Here is a 22,333-nt window from a genome sequence, read left to right on the forward strand (position 1 = left end):
TAAATATTTACTTTTTGATAAAACTCGTGTAGCGGCTATCATATTATTGTGTACAATGTTTACATTAACGTGTGCATTTTCGTGTACAAGAGCATTTCATAAAACAACAGGGAATGTAATTAACTCGTCACAATAAGTTTAAAATATAATTAACATTGTCGCTATACGTTCGATGCCTAAAAATGTTTGAGTCATTTTGTTTTTCTGGAATATTCTGTACAAACATAAGGTGTTTGTTCATCATTGCGCATAATTCTTCCTCTTCATACTGTCGTGTCCGTTTCAAGCATAGAAACTCCGTTAAAGGGCGTTATGACTTTATAAAATTGCACATTTGCACATCAAAATAAATTCTATTATTAAAATTGAAAAAGGTTTACTGTTAAACTATAATAAGATTTTCCATTACTATAAATATAATGTTTTCCATTCTATTTGTAAGAGAGAGAGGTTTCTCTGGCAATTTTTTTGGATGTGAAATTGTTGAAATTTTTTGCTGTTTAGTTCGCCTACTCAAGAATACAAAGAAAGCAGAGACACTTTGTGTGGCTGTTAATCTGTCAGCTGTTTTGAGATGCAAAGATAAGACTTACCAAACAATTTGTTATGAGTATTAATATAGTTTACACTGTAGCCGCCATTTACAAGTCGTCATCGAGGCAGGATCGGCTACACTCGAATAACCACTGTAAATGAGCAGCGCACCAAACTAAAGCAGCTGACTTTTGGTCTGGTATGCAGCATGCACTAGAAATAAAGTTCTTTTCAACGTGTGCGGTAGGTAAAGTGTACTTTATTTGAAACAGTTTACATCAGTGGTCGGCATCCACCGGGCCGCAGTCCGTCCATGAAGAATTTGTAACGTCCCGTGAACGCGCCCCGGTTACAGCGCGGAACGTCACACGAGGGGGGATTGAAACGCGATTCCTAAAGGTCTCCAGCACGCAGTCCACACAGATAGGGTGTTTTGTAGATCTTATATTCAAACAATTTCAATGAAGAATGAAGAGGACGGTGGGAGGCGATAGAAACGATCGGAAACGGTTTCTACATAAAGCATGACATTAACATTGCGCTTTAAATGTAGAAATATAACCCAACTGTTATGGTAACCGGAAGAAAATATATAACATGGGCAATCCCAGAAATCACTGTCACACACCTAAATACCCAATAAAGCATGAGACCACAATATGACATTATGTCGTCATACACAATGCTTACCAAGCTACGTAGAGCGACCGTGGGGAAAGGTCACGCTTCACGTGAATATCGTACAAGAACGCTGCGTAAACAAATACAACTTAATCAGCTTAAATAAACCCAACTACACGTACAGTACGACTATTAAAGGGGAAAATGACATTTTAGGTCAAGTTCACAGCGGTTAGCATTCATTATGGTAATTCACAATATTGAGTCATTAAACACATATATATACAAAGTGACTCACCAATAATCGTCAACACGACAATAAACAGCTTTTCTACAACAACCGACGCAGCACCGTGCTCCACGGAAGTCAGCAACGAAAAGAACTAAACCACGTTGCGTTATCACACAAAACTGGCAGTCCATTGTTACGTCACACAACGCACTACGTTACAACACAAGTTGTACTAAGGAAATGCGGGAATCTATAGAAATCGGCAATTACTGGCAAATAAGATGTAACATACCCACTCACAATGTACGAATCCAAGGAGTACATTTACAACACAACACACAAACATCGGCAGTAATTGCGAACACAAAGAAACACACAACTAATCACGCATCGCGGCATAGCAAGCACAATTTTGCCATTGGGCGTCTCAAGGCACCAGTGTGAGTCTTGACCACCACCTGACGCACTACTCCCTTTCGATCAGAAAGCACATCGGTCACGCGACCCAGAAGCCATTTGCTCCTGGGTTGATTATCATCCGCTACAAGCACAACGTCACCGACTGCGAAATTAGAATGTCCATTTGCCCACTTCGATCTGGGCATCAGCGTCGGCAGGTACTCGCGCGACCATCGCCGCCAAAATTGGTCCGCCAAGTATTGTACTTGGCGCCAACGGTTACGATGGAAACAGTCCAGGGGGCATATTCGGCGCTGCACGTTGCAGCAGTAGGTGATTTGGTGTAAGGGGCTCCTCATCCTTCGAATCGAACGTCACCGGAACCAAGGGACGAGAGTTCAGGATGGCCTCGACCTCCACCATCAGCGTCATCAGTTTCTCATCGGACAAGGTCTGCTCCGAGAGCAGAGCGTTGAGGATTTTGCGCACAGAGCGTATCATTCGCTCCCAAACCCCACCCATGTGGCTGGCAGTGGGAGGATTGAAGCTCCACGCAATATCACGTTGTTGCAGATATTTGTAGATCTGCCTCTGATTCCACCTGTTCAGCTCTTCGCGCAGGATGCGCTCAGCTCCAACGAAGTTTGTGCCGTTGTCGCTAAAGATCTGGTCTGGCCGTCCTCGACGACCGATGAAACGTCGGAGAGCTCCGATGAAGGAGTCCGTCGACAGTGAATGCGCTATTTCGATATGCGCGGCTCTGGTGGAAAAACAGGTAAAGATGCACCCGTACCTCTTTACCTCACTTCGTCCTTGCTGCACAAGGAAAGGTCCAAAGTAGTCGACACCGACCACTGAGAACGGCGGCTTATTGGCCTGCAGTCTCGAAGCAGGAAGGTCTGCCATCATCTGTTTGTCCAGGGAGCCATTTGTTCGGCGACAGGAAACACACTTTCCAAGAACGCGCCGAACTGCTACCCCTCCTTTGATGATCCAGTAGCGTTGTCTAAGAGACGACCACGTGTGTCCCATTCCAGTATGGCCAACCTCGTCATGCTGCTGCATAATCACCAGGTCGGTAAACCGATGGTCGTATGGAAGAATCATCGGATGCTTCACATCAAACTCGACACATGCACGCTCGAGCCTTCCATCAACTCTCATAACTCCATCGACTAGAAGTGGATTGAGCTTTCCGAGAGCTCTCTTTTTCTTTGGTAAACGAAAGGCTTCGCCTTTGGCCTTCGACATCGCAGCGTAAACTTCTGAGAAACTTCGTCTCTGTACATACTTTACAACCTCAAGTTCGGCAACCTTGAGTTCAACAACGGTCAGTTGCCCAGTAGGTGCTTGATACTTGGCAGGAAACCTCCTTGACATCAACATCGATTTGAATCTGAGCAACCAGCTTACTGCCCTTTTCAGCCGATTGAGTGATGAGTATCTGGCAATGAGTCGATCCGTAGTGGATTCGCTGGCGACCAGACAAACAGTTTGAGTTTCTTTCTTAACCAAAAGAAATTCGATTGTCAATGACGACAAGTCCGGACAGGTGGGCCATGTATCTTCTTGCTCCCAAAGAAACTGGGGTCCAGTAAGCCATCGGCTGGACCTAAGGAATTTATTCACACTGAGTCCACGAGACGCTTCATCGGCTGGATTTACCTTGGTGCTGACGTGTCTCCATTGACTAGGCCGAGAAACGTCCTCAATTTTGGCCAAGCGATTTGCAACAAACACTGGAAAGCGCTTATTGCAGTTGCGAATACTTTGGAGAACCGCAGTCGAATCCGTCCAGAACACGGATTGGCATTCGTCCAGTTGCAGTTCCTTTCTCACAAGTCGATCCAACTTGGCTGCAACAACGGCCGCCGTCAGCTCCAGGCGGGGAATCGAACATGTCTTCAGGGGTGCAACGCGTGCCTTGCCTATTACAAACGAGCAATGAATACGTCCTCTCTCGTCTACCAGCCTCAGATAGGTCACCGCACCGTAAGCTGTAGATGACGCATCTGCAAAATGGTGCAATTCCGTTTTTCGCACCTTACCAAAATCGTGGGGCTTCACACATCTTGGCAGAACGATGTCTCCGAGGACGGTGGGAGGCGATAGAAACGATCGGAAACGGTTTCTACATAAAGCATGACATTAACATTGCGCTTTAAATGTAGAAATATAACTCAAAGCTTACCAACCGTTATGGTAACCGGAAGAAAATATATAACATGGGCAATCCCAGAAATCACTGTCACACACCTAAATACACAATAAAGCATGAGACCACAATATGACATTATGACGTCATACACAATGCTTACCAAGCTATGTAGAGCGACAGTGTGGAAAGGTCACACTTCACGTGAATATCGTACAAGAACGCTGCGTAAACAAATACAATGTAACGACCGCTAGGTGCGCAGCCTGGCCCTGCGCCGTTCGTCACACTAGATAACCCTTTTTGTAAAACGCGCCCGTCCTACAGCATGTCCTCCAAGACGACCCACTCTTGCATTTGCAACGAATGTTCTTTTTTGGCGATAAAAGGCAACGCTGACGAATAAACCAAGACGACAACGTCAATAGCAACGGTTTTTCTGTAACCACAAATAATTCACATAAGCCATACGTATACATTATGACGTCATAGCGACCATCACACAATAAGCAGTTTTAACGGTAGATACTTTAACACCAAAAACTAGCGGCACTGGAGTCCGGTTCACTTTAGGTCAAGACGGTAACGTCAGGTCAAATGTTTGAAAAAGCTTGTTTTTGAAGTTATTTATGATTTTAAACCTTCACCTGACCCGAATAGCCCTAACCGCAGGCATTTCTACAAGTCTGCAAAAAAAAGAAAAAAAAAACACAAAAATTATACGGGATTTGAACCCAAAAATTATGCGCATGAGGCATTGTTTTTTCCACTACACTACAACAACATTTGCATTCTAGTGGTTTAAACAACAGTAATAAACTATTTGTCATTTGACCTAAAGTGAACCGGACTCCAGTGCCGCTAGTTTTTGGTGTTAAAGCATCTACCAGTTTTAACAGTACACACAGGTCTTACTTAAATCCACGTTAATCAGTCACATTTTACATTAAAATTACTTACAATTACTCATAACAAGTCAAGTTACTGTTAAAATACACATTAACACAAGTTAAACACAAATCAAGTAAGAACATAAAACATACCAACTGTTGGGTAACCAGGGCTTTACTAGCACGCGGCTAGAGGTTCCACAACTGACTATTCAGCATTTTAGCTATTGCTTTTAACATTTACAGTTTCACTATAAACAAAATAGTCACAAGAAATTAGGATAAATTCACTTAAATTGACTGCAAACCTAGCAACTAACGCAGCTCACAAAAACGTGCCGTTCAAAGCACATGCTCTGTCGCGGATGAATATTTCAATACGTCACGAATAAAGGAGAACTTAAATCAGCCAAGCGGAACAATTAATTCTCGCTGTAACATACAACTTAAGCAACTTAAATAAACCCAACTACACGTACAGTACGACTATTAAAGGGGAAAATGACATTTTAGGTCAAGTTCACAGCGGTTAGCATTCATTATGGTAATTCACAATATTGAGTCATTAAACACATATATATATACAAAGTGACTCACCAATAATCGTCAACACGACAATAAACAGCTTTTCTACAACAACCGACGCAGCACCGTGCTCCACGGAAGTCAGCAACGAAAAGAACTAAACCACGTTGCGTTATCACACAAAACTGGCAGCCCATTGTTACGTCACACAACGCACTAGGTTACAACACAAGTTGTACTGAGGAAATGCGGAAATCTATAGAAATCGGCAATTACTGGCAAATAAGATGTAACAGAATTCCTTTCCGGGTCGTTAACAACGAAAATCGAAATCGATCTGGCCACCTCCAATCAGCTATCAAAGATGGGTAGGCTTTATACGGCCTTCGAAACCCAAGGTACGAAGCATACTTCGGAGCCAAGGTTACGTTTCTAGTCTGGTACCCTTTTTTGTCTCCGATTCCAGTGTTTTCCATTGATCCCAATAAAAAAAATTAGGCCTATGTCATTTTATGTTAGTTGAGGTTGTTTTTTTAGCGCTGTTTACCTGCCCATATAGGCCTAGCCTATATGTTGCGCATCATCTCTTCAAATGGGAATTCATTTGTCAAATTTGAAGCCTGGAGCACTGCTTTAGGTAATGATGGATATAAATAGGGTGTGGTCATTCCGTTTAGTAAAATAAAATTCAATTAAAATGGCAGTAAGAGAAAATTTCCACGGAATTCTTTAATAAATCAAAGTCTGCAGAAAACATTTCTGTAACTCTTTGTGATTTCTATGAATCAGGACAAAAATCAACGATGTGTGAAAATTCTGCTCAACTTGTTATGTTGTCGTGGATACGAGAAGCTCTTTTTGTAAAGTTGTTTGAGGTTTTGCGTTTCTGGTTCTGAGTATTTCGCTAATGTTAAATTTATTCTTTTATTTAGGAACACTATGCACGGACTTGAAAAGTAGTTTAATCATAAACATTACTGCCAAGGTAGTGGTGTATATAGAATACATCGTGTAGACGTTTCGACAATCTCTGTTCATGTACTGATGATGACAACAGAGATTGTCGAAACGTCTACACGATGTATTCTATATACACCACCTTGGCAGTAATGTTTATGATTATTCTTTTATTACCCTGAAAGTTTACAATAAGATCTATTTAGAAGTTAAAGAAATAAATAGGTCAATTCGAATTATTATTTTTTGACTTAAAATAGAAAACTTTGAATTTGTTACGGTAGTTGTTTGTTGAAACAATTGTAAAAGGACAATGCAATACGGTTCGGGGAACTATGAAATTGCCCGAAACTATGCTTCATCACCAGTTCCAAGGGTTCGACCGGAAGCAACAGGAATTGCTGAAAAGCACAGAGGATCTGCAATGTACACATGCCTTAATCATCCAAAAAATTCTGTATTTGGGACTCAAAAAAGTAAGACGGTTTTTATCACCCTTCTAGTTGAGTGTAAAATAACATAAACATTGATAAGCATCTGCAGAAAATGGTGATTATGTGCCAAACTGGTGATATTTTAGGTTGGGTTTTCCCTTACTAAAAGTAAAATATTGTTTTACTGGGTTTGCTATAGGAAGTAGCACTAGGGTTCCTGCATTTCTCGACTTTTTCGTTTCTCGAGAAACGAGAAAAAATTCATTTCTCGAGAAGCTTGAGAGTCTAAAAATTTTTGTTTAGGCGGATTTTCTAACAAAAACAAATGAAAAAATTCCGAATGTACGCTTTTTCGCTTCCAGTAGCGATCGCGAGTAGTGATTTGCTGGCAAACCAGCAAAAAACAAAGCGACTGCATAGATCTAATCCCCATTCTAATGCATCCATGCATGGTTACTGCCTGGGAAAAGTAAAAGTTTAGTGTTAAAACAACACACGTTAAAAATTGCTGTTTCGGGAGCAAACGAAGGAAGTAATGTGCCCAGTGCGCTCTAGGGTCGAGTTGAAACAAAAATTAACGTAATAAGAGGTGATGCATTTACTTTTTGTTTAATATATATATGTGACATAATTTTTCTCGAGAAATTTTATTTATTTGTCGAGATGCAAGACTCGATTTTTTTCAACATTTCTTCATGAGAATTTCTCAAGAAGGAACTCTAGTAGCATAACATAAAATCAGCAATGCAACTTGATTTTGGTCACAAGATTCATTTCATCAATTCGTAAAATTCACTTCGGAAGTTAGAATGGAGCATTTTCCAAATGAGTATGAATATTAACAGACAGTTGAGTTGAGTTTATGTTGAGTTGAGTTTATTTCGCTTGGTGAAAGACAACATAGCAACACAATTGCACTAAAACAATCACCAAGCCGGAAATAGCTGCACAACGTTAAAACGTTATGAAGCGCAAAAAAGTGTCGGGCACAATTGGTGGAAAGTGGTACAACGCGCTGCAGCTACACCGTAAGTTGTATCTATATTTGGACAGATAGCTTATATATATTATTAAGTGGCTGCTGACCGGGTGACTTCGATAAAATATTTTTTTTGTCTGGCAAATAGTTACCAAGTTACAGTTTGGAAATGTGTATTCTGTATTGCAGCAAATTTGGTGAAGATTTGTTTTAGGTTTTACTATTTTTTTCCATAGTCTATAATGAAACTTTTAAATAAATCTAGTGTTATTAAAAAAGGAGTTGCACCAAAAGCTGTAATTATGGGTCCCTTTCCCTGAAGGGGACGCATTTTGATTTCACTCATTTTTTTTTCTTTTTTTCGCCGAAGTTTGTCTATGCGCTTTTGGCATCAAATGTTTGATGGATTTGGATGAAACTTTCACAGATGGTAGATATGGTCATGTAGATGGGTCCCCTGCATCGTTTGACTTGATAACCCCAGTATTTACCTTGCTAGCCCCCAAAGTGTAAAACATTTTTATTTGTTGCTGCGCACCACAAACGAAAGATTTATGTGGTGTAACAATATAATAAAGGCAACAGAACACATGGTACTTGGGTGTGCGCATTTACTTGGTGGATGGTTTTGCACATGCCAACAGAGAGGTGTTAACAGCCTTATGCTGTCAGAAGCATTAACAAATGTTGCTGATAGCACCTCTAGTGTTCAGAATTTTAAACATTGTCCGATTTGGATAAAAATTTACACTGTTGATTGGGTCATTGTGATTTTATATTTTATACTTTTGGGTGTTGAGCCACATCATTCACCCCACTAACTCCCTAAAATGGGTAAGTTTTTAAAAGGTGTCGGAATTAAATGAAACTTGGACAGCTTGTATAATTTGTCATTTATAGGTGCCAATTGTTGTGTTTAACCCTGTAACCCCAATATTTACCCCTCTATGCCCCTAAGAAGGGTAATTTTTTTAAACATTGTTCAAATTGGATGAAATTTGTATAGCTTGTAGAATGTACTATTTATAATTGTCAATTGTTATGTTCAACCCTGTTGCCCCAACATTTACCCTACTAGCCGCCCAAAATGGGTCATGTTTTTGTACAATGCCAGAATTGAATAAAATTAGGTAGCTTGTACAGTGTGCCATTTATTGGTGTCCATTGTTGTTTTTAACCCTGTACCCTTACTATTACTCCACTAGCCCGGGCCTACAATTGTGTGCAATTCGCCATTAATAGAAGCTAGCTGATTGCTGTGTTTTGTTCTATTTTCTCACTATTTAACACTTTTTTTCTCAGATAGACCAAAAATAGAAAAACCTTCAAAAATAAATGAATGGAATGAATTTAAATAGTTTGTACTCCATAAAGCATATTTATTTATGTACAGTACCGATCATTGTGTTTGACTTAACAATACCAAACTTACTCATTGTTATCTCTTGAAATGAATTATTTACAACTTTGCATGTGTGGGGAGCCATGCATTACTGCTTGCTAAAACAACTAAGGTCATAAAAGATAGTGGATGATATGAGACCCAATATAAAATAAGTGCAGGAAATATATTAATGTTTCAAAATAGGTTATGGTGTATATGCAAGGGCAATATGTGCTAAGCCACCCTTCTAGTTATATCGGCAGTTAGTTTTAACCTAAACTCCACAAACAGTGTAACAAAAAAGACAAACTTATAAACATTTTGAGACCGTACAGTCCCTCATTGTGAGGTGTTGCCAGTTTATTTCTGCAACGTTTTCCAAAATTGTTAGATTGCTTTGTTTTGCCAGGCAAGCATATACATTACAATATATATGTGTATTGATTGAAGCAAATGGACATCTTGAGATTATTCTAAAAAATACTCTTAATATGTTATGACTTAACGATTTTTCATGCTAAATTTGTAAACATTTATCTTTGTTTAAAATACTACATTGGAAATTTGGCGTATTTTTTCCAGCTCAATCAGCAGACTTGGAAAATGGCCCCATGCGTCATGCTGGGGTGAGATCTCCAATTCTAGTAGATCCAGTTTACAATGGTGGAAAATATTCAAACCGATCAGCCCGACCTGTACCACGAGTTCGACCTGAAGCAGCAGAGGTTGCTGAAAAATCTAAGGGCTGCATGGGAATGTTAATGGGCAACTATGGAAAACCAGACCCATGTTAGTAAAGTTGCATCCAAAGGTTTTAAGTAATAAAATAACAATAAAAGTGTGATAAAACCAGTGGTGGGATTCAGCCAGTTCGCATTGGTGGTATAGAACCGTCGCATGATATTTTATGAGATCATCGAACTGGTTAGCATTACTGGTTGCTGTTAATGGACTTTTTGTAACAGAACCGGTGGAAAAATATGGCTTTTGTGATAGAACCGGTTAACTAAACATTTGAATCCCACCGTTGGATAAGACACATAACTTTAAATAGAAATATAGCAATGCAAAGAAAATGACTCGACCGTTATCATATATTTAAAACCCTCATAAGAAACACATCGGCCAACCTTGAAATTTTTTTATCGACTTGAATTTAAAAATGTTTAAGGACAAAACAAAAATTCCTAAGGCACCATTTCTTCAGGACCTTTGTTTAATAAAATATACTTTTTGACAAACACATTTTTTTCCAGCTGCGGTAAACCTAACTCTCTCATGCATTTTGACCAGTAAGTCCATTTAAAAATGTTTTTTTTTTGACATGTAGATGAATATCAATACAGTAGAGATGAGAACATTGACCCTAAGAAAGGTCCAATGAGGCAAGCAGGGGTAAGGAGCCCTATTTTAGTGGATCCAGTTTATACCAAGGGACAATATTCTGATCGCACCCCAAGGCCAGCTCCTCGAGTGCGCCCAGAAGCTGAAGAAATAGCAACAAGATCAAAAGGAACTGTTGGAAAACTGTTTGTCACTGAGGAGAGGCGATACAATGAATATACAAAGCCCAGTAGGTTTATTGAGTCAGTATAAAATATTGTAAAAAAATATGTTCTGTGAACAGTATTATCCAATTTTATTCATTAACATGTATCCAAATGTCACAAAAAGATTCCAAACATTTTTCTCATACCTTTGCTAATCAAGCCTTCAGTGTTTTTTTTACAAAAGCATTTCTTATGGCAGAAAGTGGACCTAAAGATCATGGCAATGAAAATGTGAAAAGAATGCGAAGAATTCAGCGAGAATCTCGGGCAAGACAAAGTCAGAAGAATACACCGGTGAAAGCTATGTGGAAATCTTCACAGTATGATGGTGTGGAATCAAGAGTAAAAGAATTTATGCAGGTTTGAAAAAAGCATTCTCAAAAAATATTCCATTGATTTCATTTAGGTGCAAAGAGTTTTAACAGTGAAGGTTTCTTGCCTACATTGATAACATCCATAACAAATTTCTGTATTATTTATACTGCTGTGCCCTTTTTCTACAATACCAACCTTGTATTGCAGTGGTTCTCAGCCTAATACATTGTGTTGGGTATATAATGGTAGGTTAAATAATACTGTGACACACAAAATTACTGTGACACACAAAGGAAATAATCTTATAATTTGGTTTGTACTACAGGATCCTCCCAGAGCTCCTAGACCCCAAAACCCACCTGAACGACCTCACTCTGCTCCTGCTCGGTCAAATCGTGTTGTTAGTGATGAATTCAAAAGCAGAGAACCATTAAAACCTCAACAGTCCATGACACCACGACAGGTTTTCGTTGAATAAATTATTATAATAGCAAGTTTGTTTGTTTAATCATTGTTTATTTTAAATTTGTGTTAACACAATACATTACCAGTGTTTGTTCTCTAATTGAGCTAAACACTTTTTCAATACCATTGTAAAGTCCTATTTTCACAATAAGAGCCACATGGAGTAATTGTGTTTCAAAATACCAATAGAGAGATGAATTCAGTATGCATTTGTCATCAAAAACTGCATTTTTTCCCCTTTCATATGCTTTTGGTAAATTTGGTAAAAACACTTTTGTTCAGATTATTTGATGACAATTTATCTTTTACTTAATTGAAAGTTCTGGCAACAAAAAACTATTTGCATGTGTAAAATGAGTCAACTATAAATTGATTAAGGACTAATGAGATTTCCTTATTTTTTAGGTAAAAAAGCCTGTTGATTTTGTGGCACGTAATGCCAGGGTGGCCCGATCATATGAACTTCGTCGATCCAAATCACAGTTGGCTGTGCAAGAATCAAATCAAAAGTACAATGATGGTTTGAAAAAGTACAGTGTTACAGTCAAAGGGAAAACACCAGCCTAGTAAGTATGATTAATTTGTAATCCAAAATGGTGTGAATTTCTTCTGTTAAAAAGTACACTTGAAGCATTTTTGTGTCATGCATCTCATTCAACTTTCTAATATAGGACTCAAATTGTTGTCTTGACAAATAATTAAATTCACACTTAAAAGATTCAAATTCACACAGTCTCCAAACTTTTGTACAGGTAGATTTCAATTTTAATGGAAAGAATTTGATTTATTCAGGGAATTGATAAACTAAGATATATTTTTTTGACATTACTTTACCTTGCATAATGTTCATGGTTTGCTATTTTCTCCACCTGTAGCCTCCAATCACGGCAGAAACAATGGACACAAGATGAAAGAGAAAGGGTGAGAAACATGCCGGACCCCACTGTACCAGAGGGACACACTGTATTACCTGATTCAGAGAGAAGAGAAACTTTATCAACCTTGCAAAGCAGTAAGTTTGCTGATCAAAATATTTTAGGATTCAAAATTGGTGTTTGTGAATTGATATCAAAAATATATTTCACTGACAACAGTGTTAAGTTTTTTTTTTCTTTTACTTTCTACCTAAGTTTTATGTGCATTTGTGCACAAGCTTTTATTTTAAGCACAGTTCAGACACACACTCAGCAATTTGTGTTTCTGCAATACGGTTGTAATTTATTTGCAGCAATGATTTCATACTCAGTTATAACTGGAAACAATCAGTACAACAACAGTGACCTAAACCAGTATTATAACGGCTATGCTACATCTCACAATGGGCCACAGCATTACCCAACACAATACCCGGAAAACAGAAACAATAGACAGCACTCTTTGTATGATGAACCCTATCAAAAAGACTTGAACACTTATGTTGAGCATTTTCCACACCCTCCTGGATACTCTAAATCTGAACTTCAGTCATACAACAAACTTGACTCTGACAATGAATTTTGTGACCAGGATCAACGGCATGTTGAATCTTATGTCTATGATGACCCTACTGAATACTATAGCAAAGAACCTGAAGAGTTTTACCATCAAACAGCAGAAAACCCTCTGGTTAACATCAAAGCCAAGAATGGCAGTCCAGTGTATGTTTATGCCCCACAAAGCATTACTAACATCAATAAGAGATCAAGTCCACCTTACACTCCACACCACCCTGAGTTAGCAGTAAACAATCTATCGCTTGATGACCACCATCAGAAAGAAAAACTTGATGCCTTGCATAAATTTGAAACTAATGCTGTAGAAGATTACACCAACCAAGAGTCCCAGCTTAGAAAATCAGTGTCGTTTCGGTCTCCTGTGGCATCAGTACAGCAATCAATATCACCTGTGCCCTATTCTGATGAATATTATCAGACTAATTATATGAGTCATCGAATGCCAACAGCTTACAGAGATGCTTACGAAAACCATGGAGAGGTTGTTGCTTATGTAGAAACTTTTCAGACAGTTGGGGCGAAATTGTCATTAGCAACTAAATTTTGCTGGAACAAGCAACAATTGTGATAAGCATTGATAAATGTCAAAAACTTTTATAAGTTACATGATGATTGCATCAATTTATAAATTTATTATCATGTCAGTTTTTTTATGGTGGAATTTAGCATGGCGATACCTCAGTTCTCCCATGTTAGGTAATATAAGAGTAAAAGGTTTAATAAATTCATGAAAACTTTTCGTCCCAACTGATCTGCCTTATATTTCCTTGCATGGGATGAACTAGAAAAAATATTTCGATCCTCCTGCATGTACAGCACATGATTTTCTTACCTTAGTCAAGGCAACTGTGTTACCATGTTTGATGATCTGCATGATTACACTATGCCAAAGCTAATTTTTAGTGATTGACAGCTTTTGTCACATTTGTTTTGTGTTTTAACATTATTAAGTAACACAGTACACCAAAACTACAGGTCTAGCTTGTATGTGCAGTTAACCAAGGCTGGCAAAAAGATGGTATATACTTCTTTTAATCAAAAAAAGTTTACTTATTTAACAGTCATTTGTAGCGGTTTGTTTGTTGAGTAACTCTTTTTTATACTTGGAAATATATTGTATTTTTTTGGGCTTGAAAATGTTTTTTTTTGTAATTTTGGCCTTAAAACTTTTGCAAACTGTTTTTAGAGCAACAGGAGCTCCTGGAACAACACAGACTACTACCAGTCCGTTCAGCCGACACTTTGGGAGTACAAAACAGGAAAACGGAATTGGAACGACGGATCATGGAGGTAGATGAGGCAATCAAAGTCTTTGAAAGACCAAGGGTCTTTGTAAAACTGGGGGAATGAGTTTTTTGTTTTCAGTATATTTGTTAAGTTTCAATTGGGCTATGCAAGGAATAGTTTCATCGATTCCAAAGGAAAATATTGTGCAAGATGTAAGCGAAAAGATTCCCTGTTTTAATTGTTCAAAAAAATTTTGACCTTTATACTATGTTACCTTATCAAAGATTTTTGGAAGTCTTAGACGATATCTCTAGTATATAAAACTATGTCACTAAAGCCTAAATCTGGCTATCCTAAAGTTGTTTACAACATGTAACTACTTTGTGAGATCATATACCTATAATTGTCGAATTTTCTCTTGTGTGTTTTATTTTTATACTGTGATCCTGTTATTTTTATGTATATGTGTGTAACTTTCATACATATTCTTACGTACTTTGTCGTCCTACAATCACTTGTGTACATATTTGATGCAGTAGAAACCAAAGTATTTTTTGAACACTGATCTGGTGGCTTTAAAAAAATAACATCATGTTATGATTTGTGTTTTTTTGTCTTGACCAGAGCAAGTGTGACTTTTCGCCAAGCAATTCAATTGCCTAACATAACAGGATTCTAGATTTGACATTTTAAACTGTTGTAGCCTAAATGAAAATAACCCAAAGTTAATTTAGTATTTGTTGCCATAAAACCAACAATATTTAGTGTAGTTGCTTTTTATTTTGTCAAATGTGGAAGATGACAATTTTATTTAAAACTAAATGAACATTCATGAAAACCAGCCTAAAAGCAAACGAAAATTGACCCCAAGAACATTACACAGTACTTTGGAATACTGTGTAGCTGAATATATGATCAGCTTCAGTTAATTTTTTGAACAACATCTGAATTAAAAGAAATTTGGACAGTTTATACAATATGCTATTTTCAGCATGGAAAATATATTAACATTTCAAAACAGGTCATGTTACATGTGCAATGGCAAAAAGCCACCCTTTTACTATTTTTTAACATACTTTTGTTTTCTTATGTTTAAAAACATTGTAACACTGAAACAATCCAATACACAAAATTGTCTGAGAGTCAGGTGCAGTCATCAAAAGAGTCACATCTGGCATGCAGCCATAGATTCCAGACCCTGTGGTGTAATGGGAACCTATATTGTGGGTGTCAGTACTAAAAAGGTTGTTCATTCCTGATCTAAATCAGTGATTCAGACTCTTCAAATCTGCTTGTATCTTGTATTTTCACATGTCACAAAATCCATTGCAGTGCAAAACATTTGCTGTGACAGGAGCTCACCAGAGAGTTCTTGCACTGTGACAAAAAAACTTCGTTTGGCTTGTTTCTTTTCAAAAAAATACAAATTTGTTTCTTCAATGCTTTCATAAAGTCCTCCCACCCGCAGTGATGTTTTACTCACAATGTACCAAACTTATTCTCCAGTGAGCTTCCACCACATAGTGCATCATAAAACGGCACAGTTGCAACCTATTATCTACCAATCATGACATCTAATGTTTTGTGCTCCATAACACTTCAATGTTGACATTTTGTACAAAACAGAATTAAAGACAGTTTTATTAAAACACAAGCAGTTATGGTCCCATCTTACAAGTATATTGCAAAAATTAATCAGAAAATGACCAACAAAACAGGGAGAAACAAATAATTTAAATCTATTTTATCAAGTCAGAGTATGTTTAGTTAAAGGACAACTATTGTATCAGCTCATAACGATCAATTTATTGATTGGTTGATTCAACCAATGTTGCGATATATCGTCAAGATGGTTATCAAAATCTACAAGGTCACGATAAATTCTTCGATCCATTAGAGGTTGCAGTATTTCATCACAGTTCTCTTCAAGTTTCACATCAGTTTTACATTTCTTCCATTTTCCATCAGGATTTTTTTCATACAAGACCAATGATTGTTTGGTTGGAACTTGAGTGTTATCAATCATCACCAGTTTTGCTTCAGCACAGTTGGCAAAAATTTTGTCTGCGACTCTAATCGAAAATGGTGTAGGATCAGTTGATGCTTTTAGATTTTCTTGTGCTTCATAATATCCCGCTATGCACAAGTTGTTCATGTCACAATGTGAGTCCACATGCATTAATGCGATTTCCAACATGGGAGAAAGTTGTAGACACTGATGGAACATTGGTATTATGTCTACTATGTGAACAATCTTTTCTGATGCCAGCTTCTTTTGACAAGCTAGCATCAAGCCATTGACACTACAATGAGGGTATTTAGCCAGATGAAGTTGCAGCTTTGTAAAAGCTTGGCAGGAAATCTCTATACTTTTTAATGACATAGTTGAAATAAAATGTATTTGCACTAAAAAAATAAACAGATTGTTAAATGTCAACCTAAATATACTATAAGTAAGTTAACATAACACATTGTTTCTTTGATTGTTAGACTAGTATAATTTTGAAAAGGCAGAGAATGACAAACGCACTTGTTTAGAACCTTTTGCTTTATAATTAATTTGCAGTGCCCAGTGCCCGATGGTCATTACTCATTAGCATGCATCTTGGCCAGTAACTTCCTTATCCATTTAAACTACATGTCCCATTTAGGCCTATACCTGTGGTTCAACACACAATTAGCTTTTCATTTCATATTTGTTTCGAGGCAATTGATAAACTCACCGAATAATACGATAAAAATATTTTCCTGCAGACTTGACCAAGGCTGACATATGAAAAACCACACATACCTTGTTACGCAATTTGGGTTTATGGCACCATACACCGGTAGATACTTTAACACCAAAAACTAGCGGCACTGGAGTCCGGTTCACTTTAGGTCAAATGACAAATAGTTTATGAAAGTTTATTAGTGTTGTTTAAACCGCTAGAATGCAACTGTTGCTGTAGTGTAGTGGAAAAAACAATGCCTCATGCGCTTATTTTTTGGGTTCAAATCCCGTTTAATTTTTATGTTTTTTTTTTCTTTTTTTTTGCAGACTTGTAGAAATGCCTGCGGTTAGGGCTATTCGGGTCAGGTGAAGGTTTAAAATCATAAATAACTTCAAAAACAAGCTTTTTCAAACATTTGACCTTACGTTACCTTCTTGACCTAAAGTGAACCGGACTCCAGTGCCGCTAGTTTTTGGTGTTAAAGTATCTACCCCATACACCCATATGCTCCGTTGCGCCACTTATCGAACAAATTTCAACCAGGGGCCAGCCAGATTGCAGTGTTAGTAGCTCTACCTGTAAGAAAATATGCATGCAATTTTTACAGGTATTTTCTGATTTAAAAAAAAATTTGAACAATTTACACTACAGGTTTTGTCATTTTCACAATCGCACATAAAAATTAATTTTGGTGCCCATAAGCATGAATGAACCGATTGGAAACTTTTAAACATCTGATTTGGCCATTTTTTTTCACGGGGTTCGAACTAGAGATGTACCGAATATTCGGTTTGCGGAATTTATTCGGCCGAATCGGCCATTTTTGCAAAGATTCGGTTTCGGCTGAATAATTTGTTGCGATTCGGCCGAAACCGAATCTTTTACAAACAAAAATTTAAAGCGTTAAACGTGTCTTTTCTGCTTTGTAAGCTACCATGCAATCTTTTATACTTCTCCATAACGAAAATCGAGTCAATTTTTATATTTTTCAACACATTATCGTTTTTCCCACAGTAGACAACAAAAATCAATAATTCATTGGCAGGTTGCCAATCATGCTTGAAGCAATTTTAGACCCCACAGAACTGAAATAAGGACGAAACACAACTAGTAGCCTATGCACTAATTGTCTGGTAGATAAACATTTTTTCATATTAAACGCGTAGCGTGCGACTTCGCGTGACGTCATAAATGATTCGGTTGATTCGGTTGAACTGCCGAATATTCGGTTTCGGCCGAATCGAAATTTAGCCGTTTCGGTACATCACTAGTTCGAACCCAGGACTCTCCCGGGGGCGAATCCCGATCAGGGTATTTTATGTCTATATATGGGTCAGGCGCGCCAGACCGTTCGGCCAAGTTCCTTTCCTCACCATTTTTGTTCTTTATTTTCAAATGAAATGACTAAAAACACCCCCTCTAGCGTTTTTAAATATTTTTTGTTAGAGTGTACCTACATGTCACGTCAAGTCAAGTAAAAGTTTTGTGGCAGTGTCACTTTTATGCCAAGCATAGCGGTACGGTACCAAAAACTATCAAAAAGTACGTCACCTGAGCGAAGAAAGCTGGAATTCTGGGGTGGTACGCTACTCCGTACCGCTGCTGGTACCGGTGCGCAAAATAAATGTTGGGTAAATTATCATTTTTGGATCGTTTTCGTTTGCAAAGGATCTTGAAACGTAAATTTGAATTTGTTTATCACGTGATTTCATCGCAATGTCACTGCACAAACCAGGACTCTTTGAATGTTGATGACGACACTGATTTATACTTTGTGCTTATCGCTCTGTAAAAAAGGATTACATTATGTACATAGATTACCCACTAGTTATTTATGGTTACAAGCACTTTTTGTCTGCAGTTACCTTGTCCTTTACGAGATAAAAAACTGCCGCTTACCCTGGCTGAAAAAGGAATGTCATATGTAGGCCTACTCGTACACCAGTTCGCTTTCCAAGGCACTGGGCTTGCCAAATCGTATTATTATAAACGCGCACACGACAATAACGAACCCATCGTATCAAATACTTATTACTCTTACATTTCGAGTGAGCGAGTTTTAGTAGAGCAGCTTGATTAGGCACCTACCACTAAAGTGCAAACTATCAGTGTAAAATTGATCAATATATGATTCTGATTAGTTTATTTGAAGGTAGGCCTACAGTAGGCAAAAACAGTACCGTACCCCAATTAGTATGTGGTACGACATACTTTAGGTACTGTACTGTTTGTGGTACGAAGCAATACGTACCATACCGTAACCTTCTGCCATCCTTGATTTTTATGTCGTTAAACGGTTCAAGCAAAGGCGCCGGGGAAGCATGCGTTAATGAGTCAAGTGAGCTGTAATTTGAATGATGCTTTTGTCTTGTAAGTTCTGCCGTAGGATCGCACGAAACTGGCTGGGTACGCTAGTTGAATATCACGGTGGTAGAACCATCAGGTTCTGTTATCCCAGGGTTATTCAACGTGGGCGATATCGCCCCCCAGGGGGCGATTTCGTCTACCGAGGGGGCAATGGTGACAATTTTGGAAATTGGGGAGCGATTTGACTTTAAAACGGGCCGATTTCAACTTTACTGACTGTATAAATACGTACAAGAACTGTGAGACTCAGCTACCTTTAATTTACAGGCAGATATAATTCGCCTTGCAAACAAAACCAGGGACAAGCGACGCATCACCATAAACATGCTGCTAACTGAATACATTGTGTTTACTGGGGATTGTTTGTACTTTTTTGATCTCGAAAGCAAGGTTGGGCATTCAATTAGCCACAGGGGACACTTTATCGAGGCTATGTGTGGTTGACTGGTGAGAGGCCATACTTTTTAAATACAACGGTAACAAGCTTTACCTCACACTTGTTTCGCTTTTATAGGTCTACACAAGCGCTTCCCAAACATTTAAGATTTCTCATTTAGGATTCTCCTCTACTGTGTAATGCCCCATTGTTTTCAACAAAAAGAAGGCAATTGTTTGCGCATAATCGTAATATTGTTTTGTCTATGATTGAACAGATTTTTCTTAGATGCGTTTAAAGAATTGCGTGAAATAAAGTTGGCGTGTTGTAGTAGCAAGTAAATTATTTGTTAACTGAAGCTTTGACTAAAAAGCTTTCGTGTTGCTAGGCGAAGCTAAACGCCCGCATCTGCTCAAAAACTTTTATACAAATAACAATCTCATAGGGGGGCGATTTTGAGCCGGTGCCTTGGAAAGGGGGCGATTGTGCCAAAAAGGTTGAAGATCCCTGTGTTAACCAAACCCGCATGTGTACATGCAAAGTCATTTTCAACGGACACAGTCCCCAAGAATGCATTTTATGGGATGGCGACATTTAGTGGAAAGGAAAGCAAATGAATCAAATTAAAGTTTCGTCACGGAAGACTGGGCTCGGAAAGGAATTGTTAAATGTTGAGCTGGAGAATTGAGAATTATTACAGTAATAAAGCTTGATTCAAGTTGATTCCGGTTGAGATAGAGCCTGTCACTTATTACATTTAAGTGTGTTTTGGATCCTCCCTTAAATCGTTGTTTTTGTTAAGGTAAAAGTGCTTCCCAATATTTATAATTTAATGCCAATGGTGGATAAGAGTTAAGATTATCTTGCGTTGCAAAAATTGTATGTCGACGTCCCATTTTCGACAAAACTTGTTTCTTTACTGTTAGAAGTTGGAAGCAAAATGGCTGAAGGTGGCCCGAAAAATCGCCATGAAAAGTCTTTGGGTCTTCTGACCACTAAGTTTGTTGGTCTTCTCAAAAATGCCGATGACGGAGTTTTGGACCTAAAAATAGCAGCTGATCAGCTTGCTGTGAGACAAAAACGACGTATATACGACATTACTAATGTTTTGGAAGGAATTGGACTTATCGAAAAGAGGTCAAAAAACAGTATTCAGTGGAAAGGTGCCGGCCCAGATTGCAATAATACAGATATGGTGAGCCGTTTAAGTATACTCCGTGAAGAAATTCGTGACCTTGAACAGTTTGAAAAAGACTTGGACAAACAAAAAATGTCGGTTCACCAGAGTATACGAAATGTCACAGATGATGGGGATAACAGCAAATTAGCATATGTCACACATGATGATGTTTGTCGCTGCTTTAAGGGAGAGACTTTACTTGTTGTAAAAGCTCCTTCTGGAACACAACTTGAAGTTCCCATACCAGAGGACATGGAAATGAAAAAGAAGTACCAAGTGCACCTCAAATCGAGTTCAGGGCCGGTTTCAGTGTTGCTTGTGAACAAAGACACTGCATATCCACCTGTTGCAGTCCCAGTTCCACCACCAGTCAGTCCAAAGCTGGAGACCCCAGAAATGTCTGAACCAATGAGTTCACTGGAGCCTGACACTAGTATATTTGATGAGCTGAATTTTTCAGACACTTTGGAGCCCTTGCTTAGTTTATCTCCACTGCCTTGCGACCAGGACTATTACTTTAATCTTGACACAAGCGAAGGGGCATGTGACCTTTTTGATATTCAGATGCCAAAATAAATTGTTTGTACCATTCTTGTTATATGGGACTGATTTTAAAATTGCAGCATTTAGATGGCTGAAAAACAACCACAACTTTTTTAATTTAGTTTGTACAGCCACATACCAAAAGTATTGTGGTGTTTGTATTTTACTTAAAAATGCTATGATGTATTTATTAGCATACTATTTGTAATATAGAAAAATAAGGTGTTGCACCCATTTGGTCAAGAAAGAGTGCTTTAGGCCTTTACATTAATGTCTAGGCTTCCACATAGTAGGTTTTACTATATATACATGTAATGCGATTTTAGATTTGTTGAAAAACAATTTGTTGCATGTGTGCCACAACATGACTATCTGGGTTTTCTAGGGGAAGTTTAACTGTTTTTAAACAGGCTTTGAACAGCAATGTGAGAAGCTTTGCAATTATTTTTTCTGATTCATTTTTACTACTTTTTTTGTATGTACGTAACATAATAATGATGTAAACCCAATGGACAAAACTTTTGATGCTTCTACCAAAATGTGCATGAGAATCTAAAATATGTAACACCATATTAAAACTGTTACAAATTTACGTATACATGTGTGTGGGGGCAATTCTTTTTTGCTTGCAAATCATGTTAGTAGGTCAAATTGTGTATGTACATAGTCAATTGTTTAATAGGATATAGATGATGTAAATTGGCAATATGTAGGAAAGCCACCTTTCTAGTTCTGTTCGAGCATCAGTAACTCATCTTTGGTAATGTCAATGAGTGTGAATTACCCAGTTTGTGCTTTTATACTTCATTTCATTTAGCTTTAAAATGTTTTTTTACGGCTGCTATTGTGTTGGAAGAAGCGATTTGGGGCATCTATCATAAAACATAATTATTTTTCGATTGTCACTTGTCTACTTTACAAATATTTAAAAGTACTTGTGATTTGCACTGCCCTTTTTCATAATGTTGTTTCTTCAGGAAAAATATATGTTTA

At 37.9% G+C, this 22,333-nt stretch overlaps 4 protein-coding genes across 5 annotated transcripts; 2 read left to right on the plus strand and 2 right to left on the minus strand.

Annotated features, from left to right (window-relative positions):
• Positions 1–799: 799 nt before the first annotated feature.
• On the minus strand, positions 800–3,931 carry LOC145232058 (uncharacterized). The gene is made up of 2 exons (XM_080096560.1): positions 1,454–3,931; positions 800–1,285 (listed from the first exon to the last, which is right to left on the minus strand). The coding sequence occupies exon 1, from the start codon at positions 3,170–3,172 to the stop codon at positions 2,066–2,068; it is 1,107 nt and encodes a 368-aa protein (XP_079952686.1). The 5' UTR covers positions 3,173–3,931; the 3' UTR covers positions 800–1,285; positions 1,454–2,065.
• A 2,581-nt stretch (positions 3,932–6,512) lies between these two features.
• On the plus strand, positions 6,513–14,286 carry LOC145233119 (uncharacterized). 2 transcript variants are annotated; one of them, XM_080097779.1, is made up of 9 exons: positions 6,513–6,789; positions 9,693–9,899; positions 10,441–10,683; positions 10,860–11,020; positions 11,301–11,438; positions 11,846–12,006; positions 12,316–12,452; positions 12,669–13,414; positions 14,120–14,286. In XM_080097779.1, the coding sequence occupies exons 1-9, from the start codon at positions 6,627–6,629 to the stop codon at positions 14,225–14,227; spliced, it is 2,064 nt and encodes a 687-aa protein (XP_079953905.1). In that variant the 5' UTR covers positions 6,513–6,626; the 3' UTR covers positions 14,228–14,286. The 2 variants fall into 2 exon arrangements, with proteins under 2 accessions (XP_079953905.1, XP_079953906.1); XM_080097780.1 differs by lacking the exon at positions 6,513–6,789 and adding an exon at positions 6,999–8,560.
• A 1,161-nt stretch (positions 14,287–15,447) lies between these two features.
• On the minus strand, positions 15,448–16,593 carry LOC145233120 (ER membrane protein complex subunit 8/9 homolog). Its single transcript, XM_080097781.1, has one exon. It carries the CDS (start codon positions 16,541–16,543, stop codon positions 15,947–15,949), a length of 597 nt encoding a protein of 198 aa, XP_079953907.1. The 5' UTR covers positions 16,544–16,593; the 3' UTR covers positions 15,448–15,946.
• A 3,798-nt stretch (positions 16,594–20,391) lies between these two features.
• On the plus strand, positions 20,392–22,323 carry LOC145232312 (transcription factor E2F5-like). Its single transcript, XM_080096905.1, has one exon. It carries the CDS (start codon positions 20,558–20,560, stop codon positions 21,371–21,373), a length of 816 nt encoding a protein of 271 aa, XP_079953031.1. The 5' UTR covers positions 20,392–20,557; the 3' UTR covers positions 21,374–22,323.
• The last annotated feature ends 10 nt before the right edge of the window (positions 22,324–22,333 follow it).

The sequence above is a fragment of the Phallusia mammillata genome, chromosome 6 (assembly GCF_965637545.1).
Source record: "Phallusia mammillata chromosome 6, kaPhaMamm4.hap1.1, whole genome shotgun sequence".
Classification (NCBI taxonomy): Eukaryota; Metazoa; Chordata; class Ascidiacea; order Phlebobranchia; family Ascidiidae; genus Phallusia; species Phallusia mammillata.

Excerpts from the sequence above, each read along its gene's own strand:
- LOC145232058 (XM_080096560.1), bottom strand. The coding sequence starts at position 3,172 with ATGTTGATGTCAAGGAGGTTTCCTGCCAAGTATCAAGCACCTACTGGG.
- LOC145233119 (XM_080097779.1), top strand. The coding sequence starts at position 6,627 with ATGCAATACGGTTCGGGGAACTATGAAATTGCCCGAAACTATGCTTCA. Across the intron at positions 6,790-9,692 it reads TGTATTTGGGACTCAAAAAA|CTCAATCAGCAGACTTGGAA; the intron begins GTAAGACGGTTT and ends TATTTTTTCCAG. Across the intron at positions 13,415-14,119 it reads CTTACGAAAACCATGGAGAG|AGCAACAGGAGCTCCTGGAA; the intron begins GTTGTTGCTTAT and ends AACTGTTTTTAG.
- LOC145232312 (XM_080096905.1), top strand. The coding sequence starts at position 20,558 with ATGGCTGAAGGTGGCCCGAAAAATCGCCATGAAAAGTCTTTGGGTCTT.
- LOC145233120 (XM_080097781.1), bottom strand. The coding sequence starts at position 16,543 with ATGTCATTAAAAAGTATAGAGATTTCCTGCCAAGCTTTTACAAAGCTG.